Source organism: Protobothrops mucrosquamatus, unplaced genomic scaffold, assembly GCF_001527695.2.
Source record: "Protobothrops mucrosquamatus isolate PMUCROS unplaced genomic scaffold, P.Mucros_1.0 scaffold286, whole genome shotgun sequence".
NCBI classification, from domain to species: Eukaryota; Metazoa; Chordata; class Lepidosauria; order Squamata; family Viperidae; genus Protobothrops; species Protobothrops mucrosquamatus.
In genome coordinates, this window is record NW_015386630.1 from 436655 (window position 1) to 450856 (window position 14202).

Consider the following 14202-nt stretch of genomic DNA (forward strand, 5'->3'; position numbering starts at 1 on the left):
GTCTAGATGATTAACCATTTAGGGATCTTGCCATTTTAAAGGAAAGTTTTGGGTAAGACTGATCCCACACTTAGTCCCCTCACCTTCCCATTACACACATAGAAGCAAACTACTGCACTGCGGAGTAAGGTTTTCTGCTTCAAAAAGCAGCAACCTAGTTCAGTGGCCCAAGACAGGGGCCAAAAATGTCAGTCCTCTTCCAGGAGAGGAGGCTGTATAGACCCCACAAGAGGAATGTTTCATCCAGTCTGTCCCACCACCTGTTGCGTGAGGTACTTTCCCTGCTGTAACGTGAGAGCAGATCTAAGCAGAGAGAGAGAGAGATGGTTTCTGGGCCTCGACGATGGGTAAGGAAGGTTAAAATGAGGAGCTCTGCTGCCCTCTAGTGGCTTCTCAGGTTTGAAAGAATATTTTTACAAAGATAAAATTTTTAGGATTTTCATCACTTTGTTGATTCCGCTTAACTGCGGCGCAGGAGTGGAGGGCTCCCGGGAGGGGAAGGGGGCTCCAAGTATTCTGCCTTTGAAGGAAGAAGAAATCCTGGCTGCTCGCCCAGTTTCTGTCAGTGGTCGCAGCAGCAAAAGGGATGTGCTACAGGCAGGCAGATGTTTTCAGTTTCGTTTCCGACGATCCAGATTGCAGAAGTGAAAGTGAAAGGTGGAGGGAGTCCGAGCGGAGAAATGGAAGAGGACAGACGCATCTGCAAGAACTGGTAGGAAAGCCTCAGTGCTTATCTCAACTTCTCACATAGGCGAGGCAAGTGTGCTTTGTTTTTGCAATGGTAGCTTCTGTCTGTTTCAGAATCTGCTTGGTGGCAGGCTGGGGAGAAGAGAACGCGTTTTGAAGTTGGGCAGGAGGGGTGTGGGAAGCCCAGCCACTAAACCAGGGGTAGGCAACCTTGGCTCTTTTATGACTCGTGGACTTCAACTCCCAGAATTCCTGAGCCAGCATAGCATAGCATAGCATAGCATAGCATAGCTGGCTCAGGAATTCTGGGAGTTGAAGTCCACGTGTCATAAAAGAGCCAAGGTTGCCTACCCCTGCACTAAACTCTAGCCCAGATATGTGGACTTCAACTCCCAAAATTCCCTAGCCAGGCACCTACAGATAGTCCTTGACTTACGACCACAATTGAGCCCAAAATTTATGTTGCTGAGTGAAACATTTGTTATGTGAGTTTTGCCCCATTTCTTGATGTAGTTGATAAGTGAATCATCACAGTTCTTAAGTTAGAAACATGGTTATTAAGTGACTCTGGCTTCCCCCCTTGACTTTGCTTGTCAAAAGGTTGCAAAAGCTAATCACATGACGCTGGGACACTGCAACCATCATAAATACGGACCAGTTGTCAAGCATCTGAATTTTGATCTTACATCCAAAGGGATGCTGCAATGATCATAAATGTGAAAAACGGTCATAAGTCACTTTTTTCAGTGCCATTGTAACTTTGAATGGTCACTAAATGAACTATTGTAAGTCGAAGACTACCTGTATCACACAGTAAAATATAAGTTCTTGTATTTTTCATATACTTCCATTTTCAAATTCTTTTTTTTTTCTTTTGCTGGTGATCCATGATGCCAAATACCCCTTTCTGTTCAGTTTATCAAGAATTAGCAAGTCCCAAGCCTTTTTATGTAATGTATTTCTAACATTCCATTGGTTTGCAAGGAATAAAAAGGAGAATCAGTCTGTTTACCAAAACTGAAGTTTCAGACACATTGATGATCTTGTCCATGGCTGTTTTTTTCTTTCGTTCCTAGCAAGAGGGATGTGGCTGCGGTGAACTTCTCTCTCCACGAAGCTCACTGCATGCGGTTTCTTGCTCTCTGTCCCAAGTGTGAGGAACTGGTTGCTTCGAAGGACATGAAAGAGCATCATGCCAAGGCCCACCAAAAGGTAGGAAGGATCTTTTGCCTTGCTAGCCTTTGATAGGAGGCAGTCCGTGGGCTGCTGAATCTAAGGAGTAACAGGAACATGGTATGATGAGAGTTTATGTTTATGTTACACGCTAGTTGCCAAACATCTGCCTGTATTTTGATCATTTGGCTGTGGCGATGTTGCAACAATAAGTAAGTGTGAGGACTGGTTGTAAGTGATTTTTTTCAGTGCTGTTGTAACTTTGAATGGGTGCTACACAAAGGATTATAAGTCAAGTAGCTGTATGTGAAATAGCTTAGTTTTGCATTGCTTGGGGGGGATGCTGTGCCACCATTTCCCCAGTGAAAGGAAGAGCTCTTTCTATACAACTTTTGAGTTTCAGATCCTGTAACAGCAGGGCTGGTTTGATAGATTTACATTCTAACCTCCACACCACCCCCACCCACACACACCTCTCCCTCTACAGTTGTCAGTTTTGCCCTTGACTTCCCACTGAAGAAACATTGACACTGGTTAACTATTGGAACACTTTCTTTTGTGGGTAGGGTGGAGTAATGGACTATCTTTGCTGCAGGTTTTGCAGAATTTGAGGTGGGAGAGAGAGATCCACTCTCGTTCTGAGCACTAGATCTGCAGAAATGAAAACAATGCTGGATATTCTTCTGAAAGCTTACAGTGTGAAAATAGGGACAGTGTTGAAATGGCCATGATTTTCTACAGATACATATTTGCAATGACTTATTCTGTGTCAATGAGGTTGACACAGAAAACCAATAGATAATTGATTGGAGCACCCTCATCTAGCCCTACTCTTCCTAAATCCCATCTAGAAGGAAAGCTCTTCACCTTTCATTTATAAAGCTACGTAATTTGTCTAAAAGAAACCTTCATATACCTTGCCTTTCCATGATCATCTCCAAAACATGCATGCACATCCATCAATGAACTATAACATTGCAGGCAGCCACTAAAAAGAGTTTACCAAACAAGATATGCTTTCTGACAAAACCCCAACATCTTTGGAACAGATCAGTGCTGTGTCTTGCCTTCCTAACTTCTAGTGGGTGATTGTGTCTTTGGGCAAAGCAATTGATTGCCTGCTTTCCATCCTCCCTTTCCATATTCCAGGTCAGATGCATACTCTGTCACAAGAAGATGCAACAGTATCTGCTGGAGTACCATGAGGTAAGGCGGGTGTCATGGTTCCGATAGATGAGACCAACTAAAACAGAACTCTGCTTGAGTTTTCCTCTATGTTTATTGGTTACAAAATATCAGCATGGTCAAAAGTGAAACCAAGACTAAAGTTCCCTCCAAAAAGTTACATTATTACAAAGTTAAACTTCCCATCCCAGTACTATGCAATCAACTACATTTCCCAATAGAATAGTTTGGCAGGCTTTCTAAATAAGGCCCAGTCCCCCACAGTCTAATCGGCAGAAATGACCTTGGTTCCCACAGGACAGAGAATTGTTTAGACTGGCATAAAACTCCATACCCCTCCCCCCATCTTGTGACAACCGAAAACGAGCAAGATGGTTTCAGCCAGGTTCATTGCACAGTTGACAGTGGACATCTGTCCCTGTCTTTGCACAAAGTTTGTGGCACAGGTACAGATCCCTGTTTTCATTCTCACCTTGTTGGGAGAACAGCATCTTCCTTGAGTTCGCTTAGGATGTGTGGACTGACGTGAGCTGAAAATGAGCCAGCTGCACCATAGTCATTGCAAAGGAAATGAAATGCCATAAAGGTCTTATGACCTGGCACCTAGGCAATTTCAGGACCACCTTCTCCAATAAGAATCAACCTTCTCAGGTGAATTTGCTTGCAGTTGCCTATTTGGGGGAGGTGGAAAGGATTGAGACCAGAAATGCTGCTTCTGAGTGGTAGCACTCTTCTTTGAACAGTTTCACTCTGGAACAAGAGCAGCCCTATTTGGAGTAGCCTCCTGGAAGTCAGTCCGGAAGGTTTTGGGGTGAAGTGAGATCTCATTAATAGTAACTGTGATTCTTGTCTTGTGCTCTGGAAGCTTTAACTGATGTATTCAGGTTAATGTTGTAAATGCCAAGAGATTGGCGGTCCATAAATTTAACAAAAAATGAAGTAAATAGGTGAGAGAATATTTCTGTTGCCTCTGATGGGTGTCCATTTTGTACATTACGGAGCAGTACACCAGGCTTGTTACTATGTTACTATTTGCACATGCCTAGTACAGTTTAGTGTTAATCATAGAAAGCAATATAGCAGCGTAAAGAGTTTGTGTAGGCTAACATTTTGTGGGAATTCTGTCTCTTTGGTCAGTATGTGTTTCATGCCTTGGGTGAACCCAGAAAATGGACAAGAACCAGTTTGGTGTAGTGGTTAAGGCACTGGGATAGAAAGTGGGAGTCCATGAGTTCTTGTCCCACTTTAGGCATGAAAACCAATCGGGTGACTTTGGGCCAATCACTCTCAGTCCAAGCTACCTCACAGGGTTGTTGTTGTGGGGAAAATAGGAGGAGAAAGCAATGCATGCTCATTGCCTTGAGTTATAAAAATAATAGAGGTGGGGTAAAAATACATGACTTTTTGTAGACTCAGGTTTATGCAATGTACAAGACTTCATATAAGGCAAGATGTCATCCACACCTCCTGTGCTCCATAGCTAATTCTGACTGTCCAACGTTCCTTCTGCAAGCTCTGAGGCTTTAAACACAACTGCAAAAACTGAACTTTGGGTCCTTTGTTCTTCCCATCCCTGCAGGCTGAAGAATGCCAGGAGCGCTTAATTAAATGCCACTTCTGCGAGCTGGAGCTACCATTCCATATGCTGCAACCTCACCTGGATGCTTGTGGCAGCCGCACTACCATGTGTTGGGATTGTGGCAAATACGTCATGCACAAAGCCCAAGAGGGGCACAAGCTCACCTGTCAAACAGACAACATGCTGAGGAGCCCTGGTGAGTTTCACACCTGTAGGTCTCTTGCTACCTTTGTCTAGTCTCCCTCCCCATCAATGCCCTTTTGAAATGCTACCTGGGAATTGATGGAGATTGCCCAATCTTTTTGCATCTAGGACACGGGTGTCAAACTCGCCACGTCACGTGATGTGTTGCGACGTATCGCGACTCTTTTTGCGTTGCTGGCAATAGGGTGGGCGTGGCTTCGGTATGATGAAACCGGTCCACGGGCCGGCAGTTTGACACGCCTGATCTAGGAGCTGGGTCTGTTTTTCCCCTGGCCTATGATTAGTGAAACGAAAGATCAAAATGACCTTCCCTTCGCCATCTCTCTCTTTCTCTCTTGTGCTTTCCTCTCTTCAAAATGTAGTTTAGATAGAACTCAGGCTTTCCTATCCTCATATATTTCTGAATCTAGCTTTTACCTCAGATATAATGAACTTCTGTTAGCATTTGCTGACAGCTGCACTGAGCCTATATATAATCTGCATCCAAGAGGGTCACATAATGAACAGTCTTTTTTTTTTTTTAAAGGAGGGACACACAACATTGTTGCTCAGAATTCATTCAGCACTCTCCTTATATTTGAGAGCACATCCTCTAACATGGGTTCCTGCTGAATTCAAGCCATCAACAGAAACCCATGTTTTCCATTTACCATAGATCCTGGCTTACTCTTGACAGTTCACAGGTAGAACTGCCTCCACTAGCAAATGGATACTATAATCAATCAAATAAATAAGCTTGTTCTCTGTTCTTAGCCTAGACCAGGGGTCTTCAAACCTGGTCCTTTTATGACTTGTGGACTGACTGAGGAATTCTGGGAGTTGAAGTCCACAAGTCATAAAAGGGCCAAGTTTGAAAACCCCTGGCCTAGATGTTTAAACAACTGGAAGGGGGCAGACTAAAAATCAAGATCCCCAGGAATGGCACATTCCTTACCGGAAGCTAGAATAAGGGTTAGGGCAGTGGTTCTCAACCATTTTAATGCCGCGACCCCAACCGGTCGTAAGTCGAGGACTAAACCGGTCATAAGTCGAGGACTAAACCGGTCATAAGTCGAGGACTACCCAACCGGTCGTAAATCGAGGACTTTCCCTGCCCGGGAGCGCCACGCATGCGTGGTTCCGCCCCCTGCGCCGGCCGAGGCATAGCTGGCAAGCGGCAGAGACGGAGCAGGCCGACCACCAGCTGGCCCAGCTCAAGGGAGGTAAGGCACCCGCCGGAAAAGGGGGGAAAAATGACGGACAAAAAAAATGGCGGACAGCCTTGCTTGGCGACCCCCATGAAATGGTCGATCAACCCCAAATGGGGTCCCAACCCACAGGTTGAGAACCACTGGGTTAGGGAAAGGCTGAAATGAGGTAGAATAATTTGTAGCTCAGAATGTCTCAGGGTTGTCTGTAGCAAAGCAGGGCAATCCTTACACATCATTGCACAGCTCCTTTCTTTCAATTACTATGTTGTGACACTCTTGCAGAGCATGGCTTGCATACTGGATAATTTTGCAAGCTCAGACTCCATGAAAGCACATCTTGTTCTTTGCTTAGGAGTGAATAACAGGCTCAGTAGTTTGCTTTCTATTGGTAATTATCAACCACCAACTGAGTTCTTAACACCATTTTTAAATTTTGCCTTCCTTTACCTAGAGTTATTTTAAAAACTTCAGGGAATCAAGTTGTGTTAACTGTTTTGACTGGCTATAGCAGGGGTGTCAAACTGCTGGCCTGCGGTTTCATCATAGTGGAGCCGCGCCCACCCCATTGCCAGCAATGGCAAAAAAGCTCTGATACGTTGCGTCGTGTGTTTGACATGTCTGGGCTATAGTGCAGGTGTCCTATTAATCATTGCCTTAGCCTGTTGTGTGATGTTAGTGCATTGATATGATTGTTTTAGTTGCTTAAACGTTGTATGAATACAACATTGGGTCTTGTTAAGGTTTTGTGTTTTCTCTGTGTCTAGATGAAAATAATCAGGGTTTTAATTTGCTTTATGAATATACTGTTGATTTGGCTAAAACTGGGGTTATGCAACCCATTTCTAAGCCTCAGTATTTCCCAATTTATCCAAGGAAACTTAAGAGAGGGATAAAATGAATGAATTCATTCATTCATTCATTCTCTTCCCTTGTTAAATCTGTGTCTGGGTGATTTTGGCTAATCAGGGGCTGTTGGAAGGGGCACAGACCAGTCTGAAATCTTTTTGCAGCTCTTTTGTCAGAATGTCGGTACTGATTATTGTCTTCTACCTCTTCCTTTTAGGTTCCAAAACAAATTTATGCCAGCAGTGTAACAACTGGTTTCCAGCAGATCAATATCTATTCCACCTGGTAAGAATTTCGGCCATCTAAAATTGGCCTTCTTATAGCACTGGAAAAACAAAAGAGACAACAATTGAAATAAACTTAAATGTAAATTTTTAGTCAAGCTGACTGTAAAAGAACTATAAAAATATCTAGAGAAAAACGTTTGGGGCAGAGGAAAAAAAAACACCCTTCCCTCCATCTTTTATCTCTACAATTGGAATAGTAAAGCTTGAACCCAGGACTGCCTAAATGCAGACTACTGAGCTTTGGCCTTTGTTGTGGGGGAGGGCCAATTCTGGAAATGTGGGGCTGGACATGAAGGGAAATCCTTCTCACTCAACTTAGTGAAAAGGAGGGAGATGTTTTACCAGCAAGCAAAACATCTTAGTCTCTGTATAATTGGAGCAATTATTTTCTGGGTTATCTCATCCACTTTTATGATGGCTACTTAACCTACATTACTTAACCCACATGTCAACGCTGCTAATATTGAATATTCTTGCTTTGACAATATATGCAGAACTGTCTGGTATTTTTACAGTTAAATCAGGTGACAGGGAAAGGGGAGGAGAAAATAAGGAAAGCCCAGGAAAAAGAAAAGGGAGTGAATCTTTGCCCTCCAAGTTAACTGGAAGATGTGAATCATGACCCCAAAATAGGGGAGGGGAAATGCCTGGAATGTTATGTGCAAAGGAAGGGTAATTCAGATCTTAGCATCCACCATGCTGTGCTGACAATCTGTAATACTAATAAAAGCTTTTTAGGTTAAAAAAAATGCCTGAAAGTTCTTTGAAGTGTTTCGTTAATCAGACACATGACACCACATTAACCAAGTCTTCTTTGGAACCTCTCTTTAATTCCACCCACAGAACGAATGCAGTTCACCTCCTCAGCTCCTGGGGGCTCTCGCCACCCATTCTGCCGCAAGATCAAGGTCTCCTCCATCTCCATGGAGCCCTCCACCTCCAGCTCCTTCTTCCCCTACTTGGAAAATGAAGGCTGAGAAGGATGTGCGCCCCAAGAGGAGGGACAGAGAACTGCCTTCTCTCCAGAAAGCATCTCTAAAGTCTCCAAGAAGCAAAAAGGCATCTAGCTGCCAGGACTTTGCCTCCATCCTGACCTCCACTGGGCCACAGGCCCTCAATGATGCGTATGACCAGCTGGCGACATGTTCCCAGTGCAACATCTTCCTTCCGAGCCCAGTCCTACAGAAGCATGAGGTGAGGAAGATGAACCCTCTGGGAATGTGGCAATAAGGGAGCCATTTGGAGGACGGGGTATTATCTGAAGCAGTGCTTTTTTTGTAAGAAAAAAGGTGCCGGAACTCACTTCTTGTTAATCTTTTATTTACCTTTCGCATGTAGTCAATCACTGTACACACACCCATACACATCAGTTATGTAACGAAACATAACGGTCGCCGCCCGCAGTAAGCACTCAGCGCACGACCACACAACAAATCACAAGCCGAGCAGTGCCACAAGCCGAGCAGCCGGACAAAGTACGCATGCATTGGACTCACGCACAAGCAGCCCGCATGCACTTTTTTTAATGATTTTGCCGCCGACCTGCTACGCTCGACAGGGCGATTCAAGTCCACGTGGACCAAGCATCAAGTTTTCAAAAGTTACTTTTAAAACTTAGAAAATCCATCAAAAAAAGGTGCCTCCGTTCCAGTGAGTTCTATGACAAAAAAAAAGCACTGATTTGAAGCTGCTGCAGGGGAGAATTCACAGTGGGGCCTCCTTCTCTTGGGGAAGCTATGTGGACCTCCCTGGCACTGCTGCTAAATAGCTGAAATCCTAGCCACAGCAGGCTAGTAGTCCCGGTATTTAGAAAATGGTGGGAGAAGGGAAATGTTAATAATAAAAAAAAAGATTATTCAAGTTTAGTGGCCTTTCGAAATTGAATTTCTCTACATTGCCTTTAAAAAGGACACTTAAAAAAAGAGAGAGAGGCTGCAATGGCAAAACTGTCCTCAGATCACGCATAAAATTCCAATTTCATTCCTATTTCAGAAAAAGTGCCAAAGGGCAGCTGCCCTAAAAGCAATTCGACAGAGCTCACGGTTTTTGGAAAAAGAAGGTACTATTATAACTTCGGGTTTGCTCTTTCCCTCCCTAGTAATTATTTAAACCACTTCATGCTTTTTTAAAAAAAAAATAAATGGGGAACATCATACAAATGTTGAAAATATCTCCACCTGTTCAAAAAGGCTGCACAGTTTCACTCAAGTACTCGCCATATTTCTGCACTGCTAGACATTCAGAATGAGAAAACAGCATCTGCTTCTCTGCCCTGCCACCACTGGAACTACCACTGGGGTTAAATGGAGTCATTGTAAGGAGTGGTTTCCCTTTTTACTTCCACTTCCCAAAGTTCACAAAGCAGCTTCTAGTTAACAATTCTAAGGAGAGATTCTTGGTAACTTCCATGGTGGCAGAGTGGTTAGAATGCAGTATTGCAGGATAACTCTGCTCACTGCCAGGAGTTCGACCCTGACTGGCTCAAGGTCGACTCAACCTTCCATCCTTCCAAGATTGATAAAAACAAGGACAGATTGTTGGGGGCAATATGGTGATATTTGTAAACCGCTCAAGAGAGTGCTGAAAGCACTATGGAGCAGTATATAAATTTAAGTGCTATTGCTATTCATGAATAGGTCCATAGAGTTGCTTTCCTTACAGCAACACACAAGTGGTTCCCAGAATTTTTTTTTTTGGGGGGGGGGGGGACATTTCACATTCCAGCATACAAGCAGTCCTTGACTTACAACCTGTTGCTTAGCGACCATTCAAAGTTTTGAGGAACCCCCAAAAGATAATTAGAACCTAGTTACGAAATTCCAATGGCCATCCCCCCCATGATCATATGACCATATTTCGGGTGCTCGGCAACCAGCCCACATATATGGCTATTTGCAGACCGCAATTTACAACATGTATGGATTTTCTTCCAGTTTCCAGTAAAAATGTGCCATTGTGAACAATGGCTTTGCTTAATGACCACCGCGTTTGCTTAACAATTGCCCCATTTGCTTAATAAGCACTGCGAGAAAAGTAGTAAAATTATGTCGCTCACAATTATGACCCGAGTTATGACTGGCATGACTTATGATGATAATTGGCAGGCTCAATTACGGTCGTAAGTCGAGTACTATCTGTACAATACTAGTATTTCTTGGCGGGTTTCCCATCTAAGAACTAATCCAGTTTGGCCCTGTTCAGTCCAATCCTAATCAAAACCTTTATTACAGCCTTTAAGCCAAGAAAAGTCATAGCAAGCGAGGTTTTAGGGGCTGCCTAGGTTTTTTTTTTTTTTTTAAACAAACTCAAACCAAAGTTTAAAAAAACAATTCTGGTACCACTCGGGAAAAACCAAGCAAGCAACTCCTTTGTTTCTCTAGGAACTAGGAATTCAAAAAGCGGGAGTTGCCGTATTGTCTTCTGTCCCCAAGCTCTCAACAGGTGCCTTCTTTCCGTGCCTCTCCAGGCCTCCATGTTCTCCTATGGAGCCAGCTTTGTCTCCTTCCAAATACAGCAGCCGCTTGAAGGCCGAGGAGTGGAGCATCTGTTTTATTCAGCAGTTTTTGGAGGCATAGGGGCCACCTAGGGTCACCCTCTGTTTGAAAATGCCCTGTGGTGGTGACCGGATGGAATTTATACTTAACTAAATTCCTCATACAAAATACTTCCACTATTGTATCGGATGACAGGAGGGTAGCTTGAGCTAATAAAACTAATCAAGGAGAGAAGCAATCTAGAATTAAGGAGAAATTTCCCAACAGTGAGAACAATTAACCAGCTACAGGGGTCTGCAACCTTGACAACTTTAAGACTTGTGGACTTCAGCTCCCAGAATTCCTCAGCCAGCATAGCTGGCTGAAGAATTCTGGGAGCTGAAGTCCACAAGTCTTAAAGTTGTCAAGGTCGCAGACCCCCTGAACCAGCAGAACAACTTGCCTTCAGAAATTATGGGTGCTCCATCAGTGGAGGGTTTTAAGAAGGGTCTAGACAGCCACTTGTCTGGAATGGTATAGGGTTTCCTGCTTGAACAGGGGGTTGGACTAGATACATTGGTGGCGAACCTATGGCACGGGTGCCAGAGGCGGCACTCAGAGCCCTCTCTGTGGGCACACGCGCCGTCGGCCCAGTCCTAGGCCTTCAGCTGGTTTTTATAAAACCTTTTCGCTTTAGGCCTCCACCGCTGTGTACAAAAAAAAAGGGTTCAATCAGTCAATTTCAACTTCTCGCGGGAAAAAAGATCTTGCAAAGTTGGAATTGATTGATTGAACTTTTTAGTCCCACCCAGTCTGTTGTTACCACCGCAGCCACGCCCACACAATGGGCCACACCCACCCGTCACCCGACTGCATAAGTGGATTTTGGGTTGCAGTTTGGGCACTCGGTCTCTAAAAGGTTCACCATCACTGGACTAGAAGACCTCTAAGTCCCTTCCAACTTTGTTATTCTCTTAAGCCAGGGGTAGGCAACCCAAAACACTGAAAAAGCCACTTGGACCCATTTCCCACCGAAAACAAAACACTGGGAGCCACAAAACCCTTTTGATATCTAAAATGAACACTGCATATATCCTTTTTTACCTTTATTTTATATCATAAAGGTAAAAAAGGATGCAGTGTTATCTTCATTTTATATGTCAAAAGGGTCTCTCTGTCTCTCTCTCCTTTCCTCTCTCTCTCTCCCTCCCTCCGTCTCTCCCTCTCTCTCTCTCTCTCTCCTCTTTCTCTCTCCCCCCATCTCTCCCTCTCTCTGATCTTCTGCTCACCTGGCAAGCTGGCTTCAAGCTGTTCTCCAACAAGCTGACACACATTCTTATTGGGCTAGCTCAGGGGTAGGCAACCTCGGCTCTTTTATGACGCATGGACTTCAACTCCCAGAATTCCTGAGTCAGCATAGCTGAGCTAGCTAGCTCTCTCCTGCCCTTCCTGCATCCTGCAGAGACGCAGCAAAGGGAGGAGCCCCGCCCAATAAGCTTGTTAGCTCGTCGGAACAGTGTGAGGCTACTCTCTTTTTTACACACATACATACACACACACAGAGAGGGGGGGAGTGCAAGTGCCTCTCTCTGTCTCTCTGGAAATGGCAGAAGAGGCTGGGAGCCGCAGGGGAAGGCTCAAAGAGCTGCATGCGGCTCCAGAGCCGCAGGTTGCTGACCTGTGTCTTAAGCGGACAAATGGGGCAAGCTGCAATAGTACCACCAACCCCCAAGCACTGGTCCTAAATAAACATATAAAGCACAGAGTTTAAGACCTTTAATCTGCATGCATGTAAAATATGAATTTGTGCACTGGGGGTGGAGGGGTTGTCCTAAGAACCAAGGAGGAGAGGATTCCCTTCCCCTGAGATTTCCCCCACCTCACCCCAAAGCGATTGTTCCCTGCTGCCCTCTGCCATGTTCTAAAGTATATTCTCTTTCCCTGTTTTGTGTTGCAGGAGAATCCATGCAAAACTCACCAGAAGGAAGTAGCTGGCAATGACATGTCTCAGCGGCTGAACTGGCCCTTTTCATTCCAGCAGGATCGGGTCCAGGAAAGTGCCTTGCAACACCCTGATCTGCGCTTTTTAAGAATAAAAGAGCTACACATTTGACAACCCAGACTGAGCATAAGCATCATTTGCGAGTTTACAACAAAGAGTCTTTGGAATGCAAAAGGGCCAGTGAGATTTGGGGCAGCTGAATGGCGCCTACAAAAGAAGCTGGACCAGAAGCAGCGCAAGGATTCCTGCATTTCTTTTCTCGGGGAAGAGCCTGTTGGTCTTTGAGGAGAAACTTGGTTATCCTGGGAAGAAAATGTGGGTTTGCTGGAATCCAGAACTTAAAAAGTATATACAGGTAGTCCTCAACTTACAACCATTTTTTAACATTCAAAGTTACAACAGGACTGAAAAAAGTGACTTACCACCAGTCCTCACATTTACTACTGTCCCAGCATCCCGACAGTCACGTGATCAAAATTCGGGCACTTGGCAACTAGCCTGTATTTACAACAGTGGCAGCATCCCAGGGTCATGTAGTCTCCATGGGCGACTTTCCCCAGCCAGCTTCCCACAAACTTAATTGGGCAAGCTGAATTTGCTTAACCACTGCATGATTCACTTAACAACTGCAGTGATTCACTTAATAACCGTGGGGGGGGGAAAGGTCACAAAATCAGGTGTGACTCACTTAACTGCCTTGCAACAAAAATTCTAGTCCCAATTGTGTCATAAGTCGAGAACTATCTGTGTGCTGGACCAGTTAGCTTAAGAACTGTGTTAGAGTATTTAGCATTTACAGGGTTAATGTTGTATCATTGAGAGAACTGTATGTAAGAACATGTAGCATTTAAAAGGTTAAATGCTGTTTCCTTAAGAGATGGCTTCTGGGTAATGTAGTTCAGTGTTAGTTAATCCTATAGCTTATCTAGACAGTGGGAGGAGTTAAAAAGTTATTGCAGGACATCCTGTTACGTGTCAGGGTTGTAAAATCCCTTTGTGTAACCAAGCATGTGCGTGCATGCATGGATGGCATCTGTAACCACACTCAGCTGATATGGAGAATTACCACTTTTCTACCTACGCAAAATGGACAGATATGCAAAGACCGGACGCATCTACAGCATAGTAAGGTTCTGCTTAGAATTCCTGGACAATAAATATTTGTGTAAAACCATTTTCGTTGAGTTTATGCTGTCTGGACCAGAACTACAAGGCATCTTAGTTCAGGTTACAGAATAATCTGTATAAGCTATGGGAGTCATTGCCTAAAGAATATCCACATTTTAAAAATTAGCCCAAGTGTTACCTGTAGGAGTCGCTTAACATTGCACAGAATTATGCAGGGGTCTTTGAGGGAAAGGAGGGAGAAAAAAAAAGTCAAGATGGCATCTAGGATCATTGGATTGAAGCCACCAACTTTTATGATCACTCTCATCTCCTGTGAATATCCCTGGTATCCTTTTTGATCTTGTGTCTCATTGGATGAATGATCATGTGACCTGGATTGGGCTGTCAATTAGTAATCAGGGTCAGAATCTTAGGGTGGGTGACTCTAGCCTCCACTTTATCCCCCATT

At 44.2% G+C, this 14202-nt stretch overlaps 1 protein-coding gene across 2 annotated transcripts; it reads left to right on the forward strand.

The window, feature by feature from the left end:
• Nucleotides 1-664: 664 nt before the first annotated feature.
• On the forward strand, nucleotides 665-12981 carry XAF1 (XIAP associated factor 1). 2 transcript variants are annotated; one of them, XM_015814845.2, is made up of 8 exons: nucleotides 665-712; nucleotides 1764-1899; nucleotides 3010-3066; nucleotides 4625-4820; nucleotides 7082-7149; nucleotides 7995-8345; nucleotides 9144-9210; nucleotides 12582-12717. In XM_015814845.2, the coding sequence occupies exons 1-8, from the start codon at nucleotides 681-683 to the stop codon at nucleotides 12623-12625; spliced, it is 951 nt and encodes a 316-aa protein (XP_015670331.1). In that variant the 5' UTR covers nucleotides 665-680; the 3' UTR covers nucleotides 12626-12717. The 2 variants fall into 2 exon arrangements, with proteins under 2 accessions (XP_015670331.1, XP_015670330.1); XM_015814844.1 differs by lacking the exon at nucleotides 9144-9210 and having other exon boundaries at nucleotides 12582-12981.
• The last annotated feature ends 1221 nt before the right edge of the window (nucleotides 12982-14202 follow it).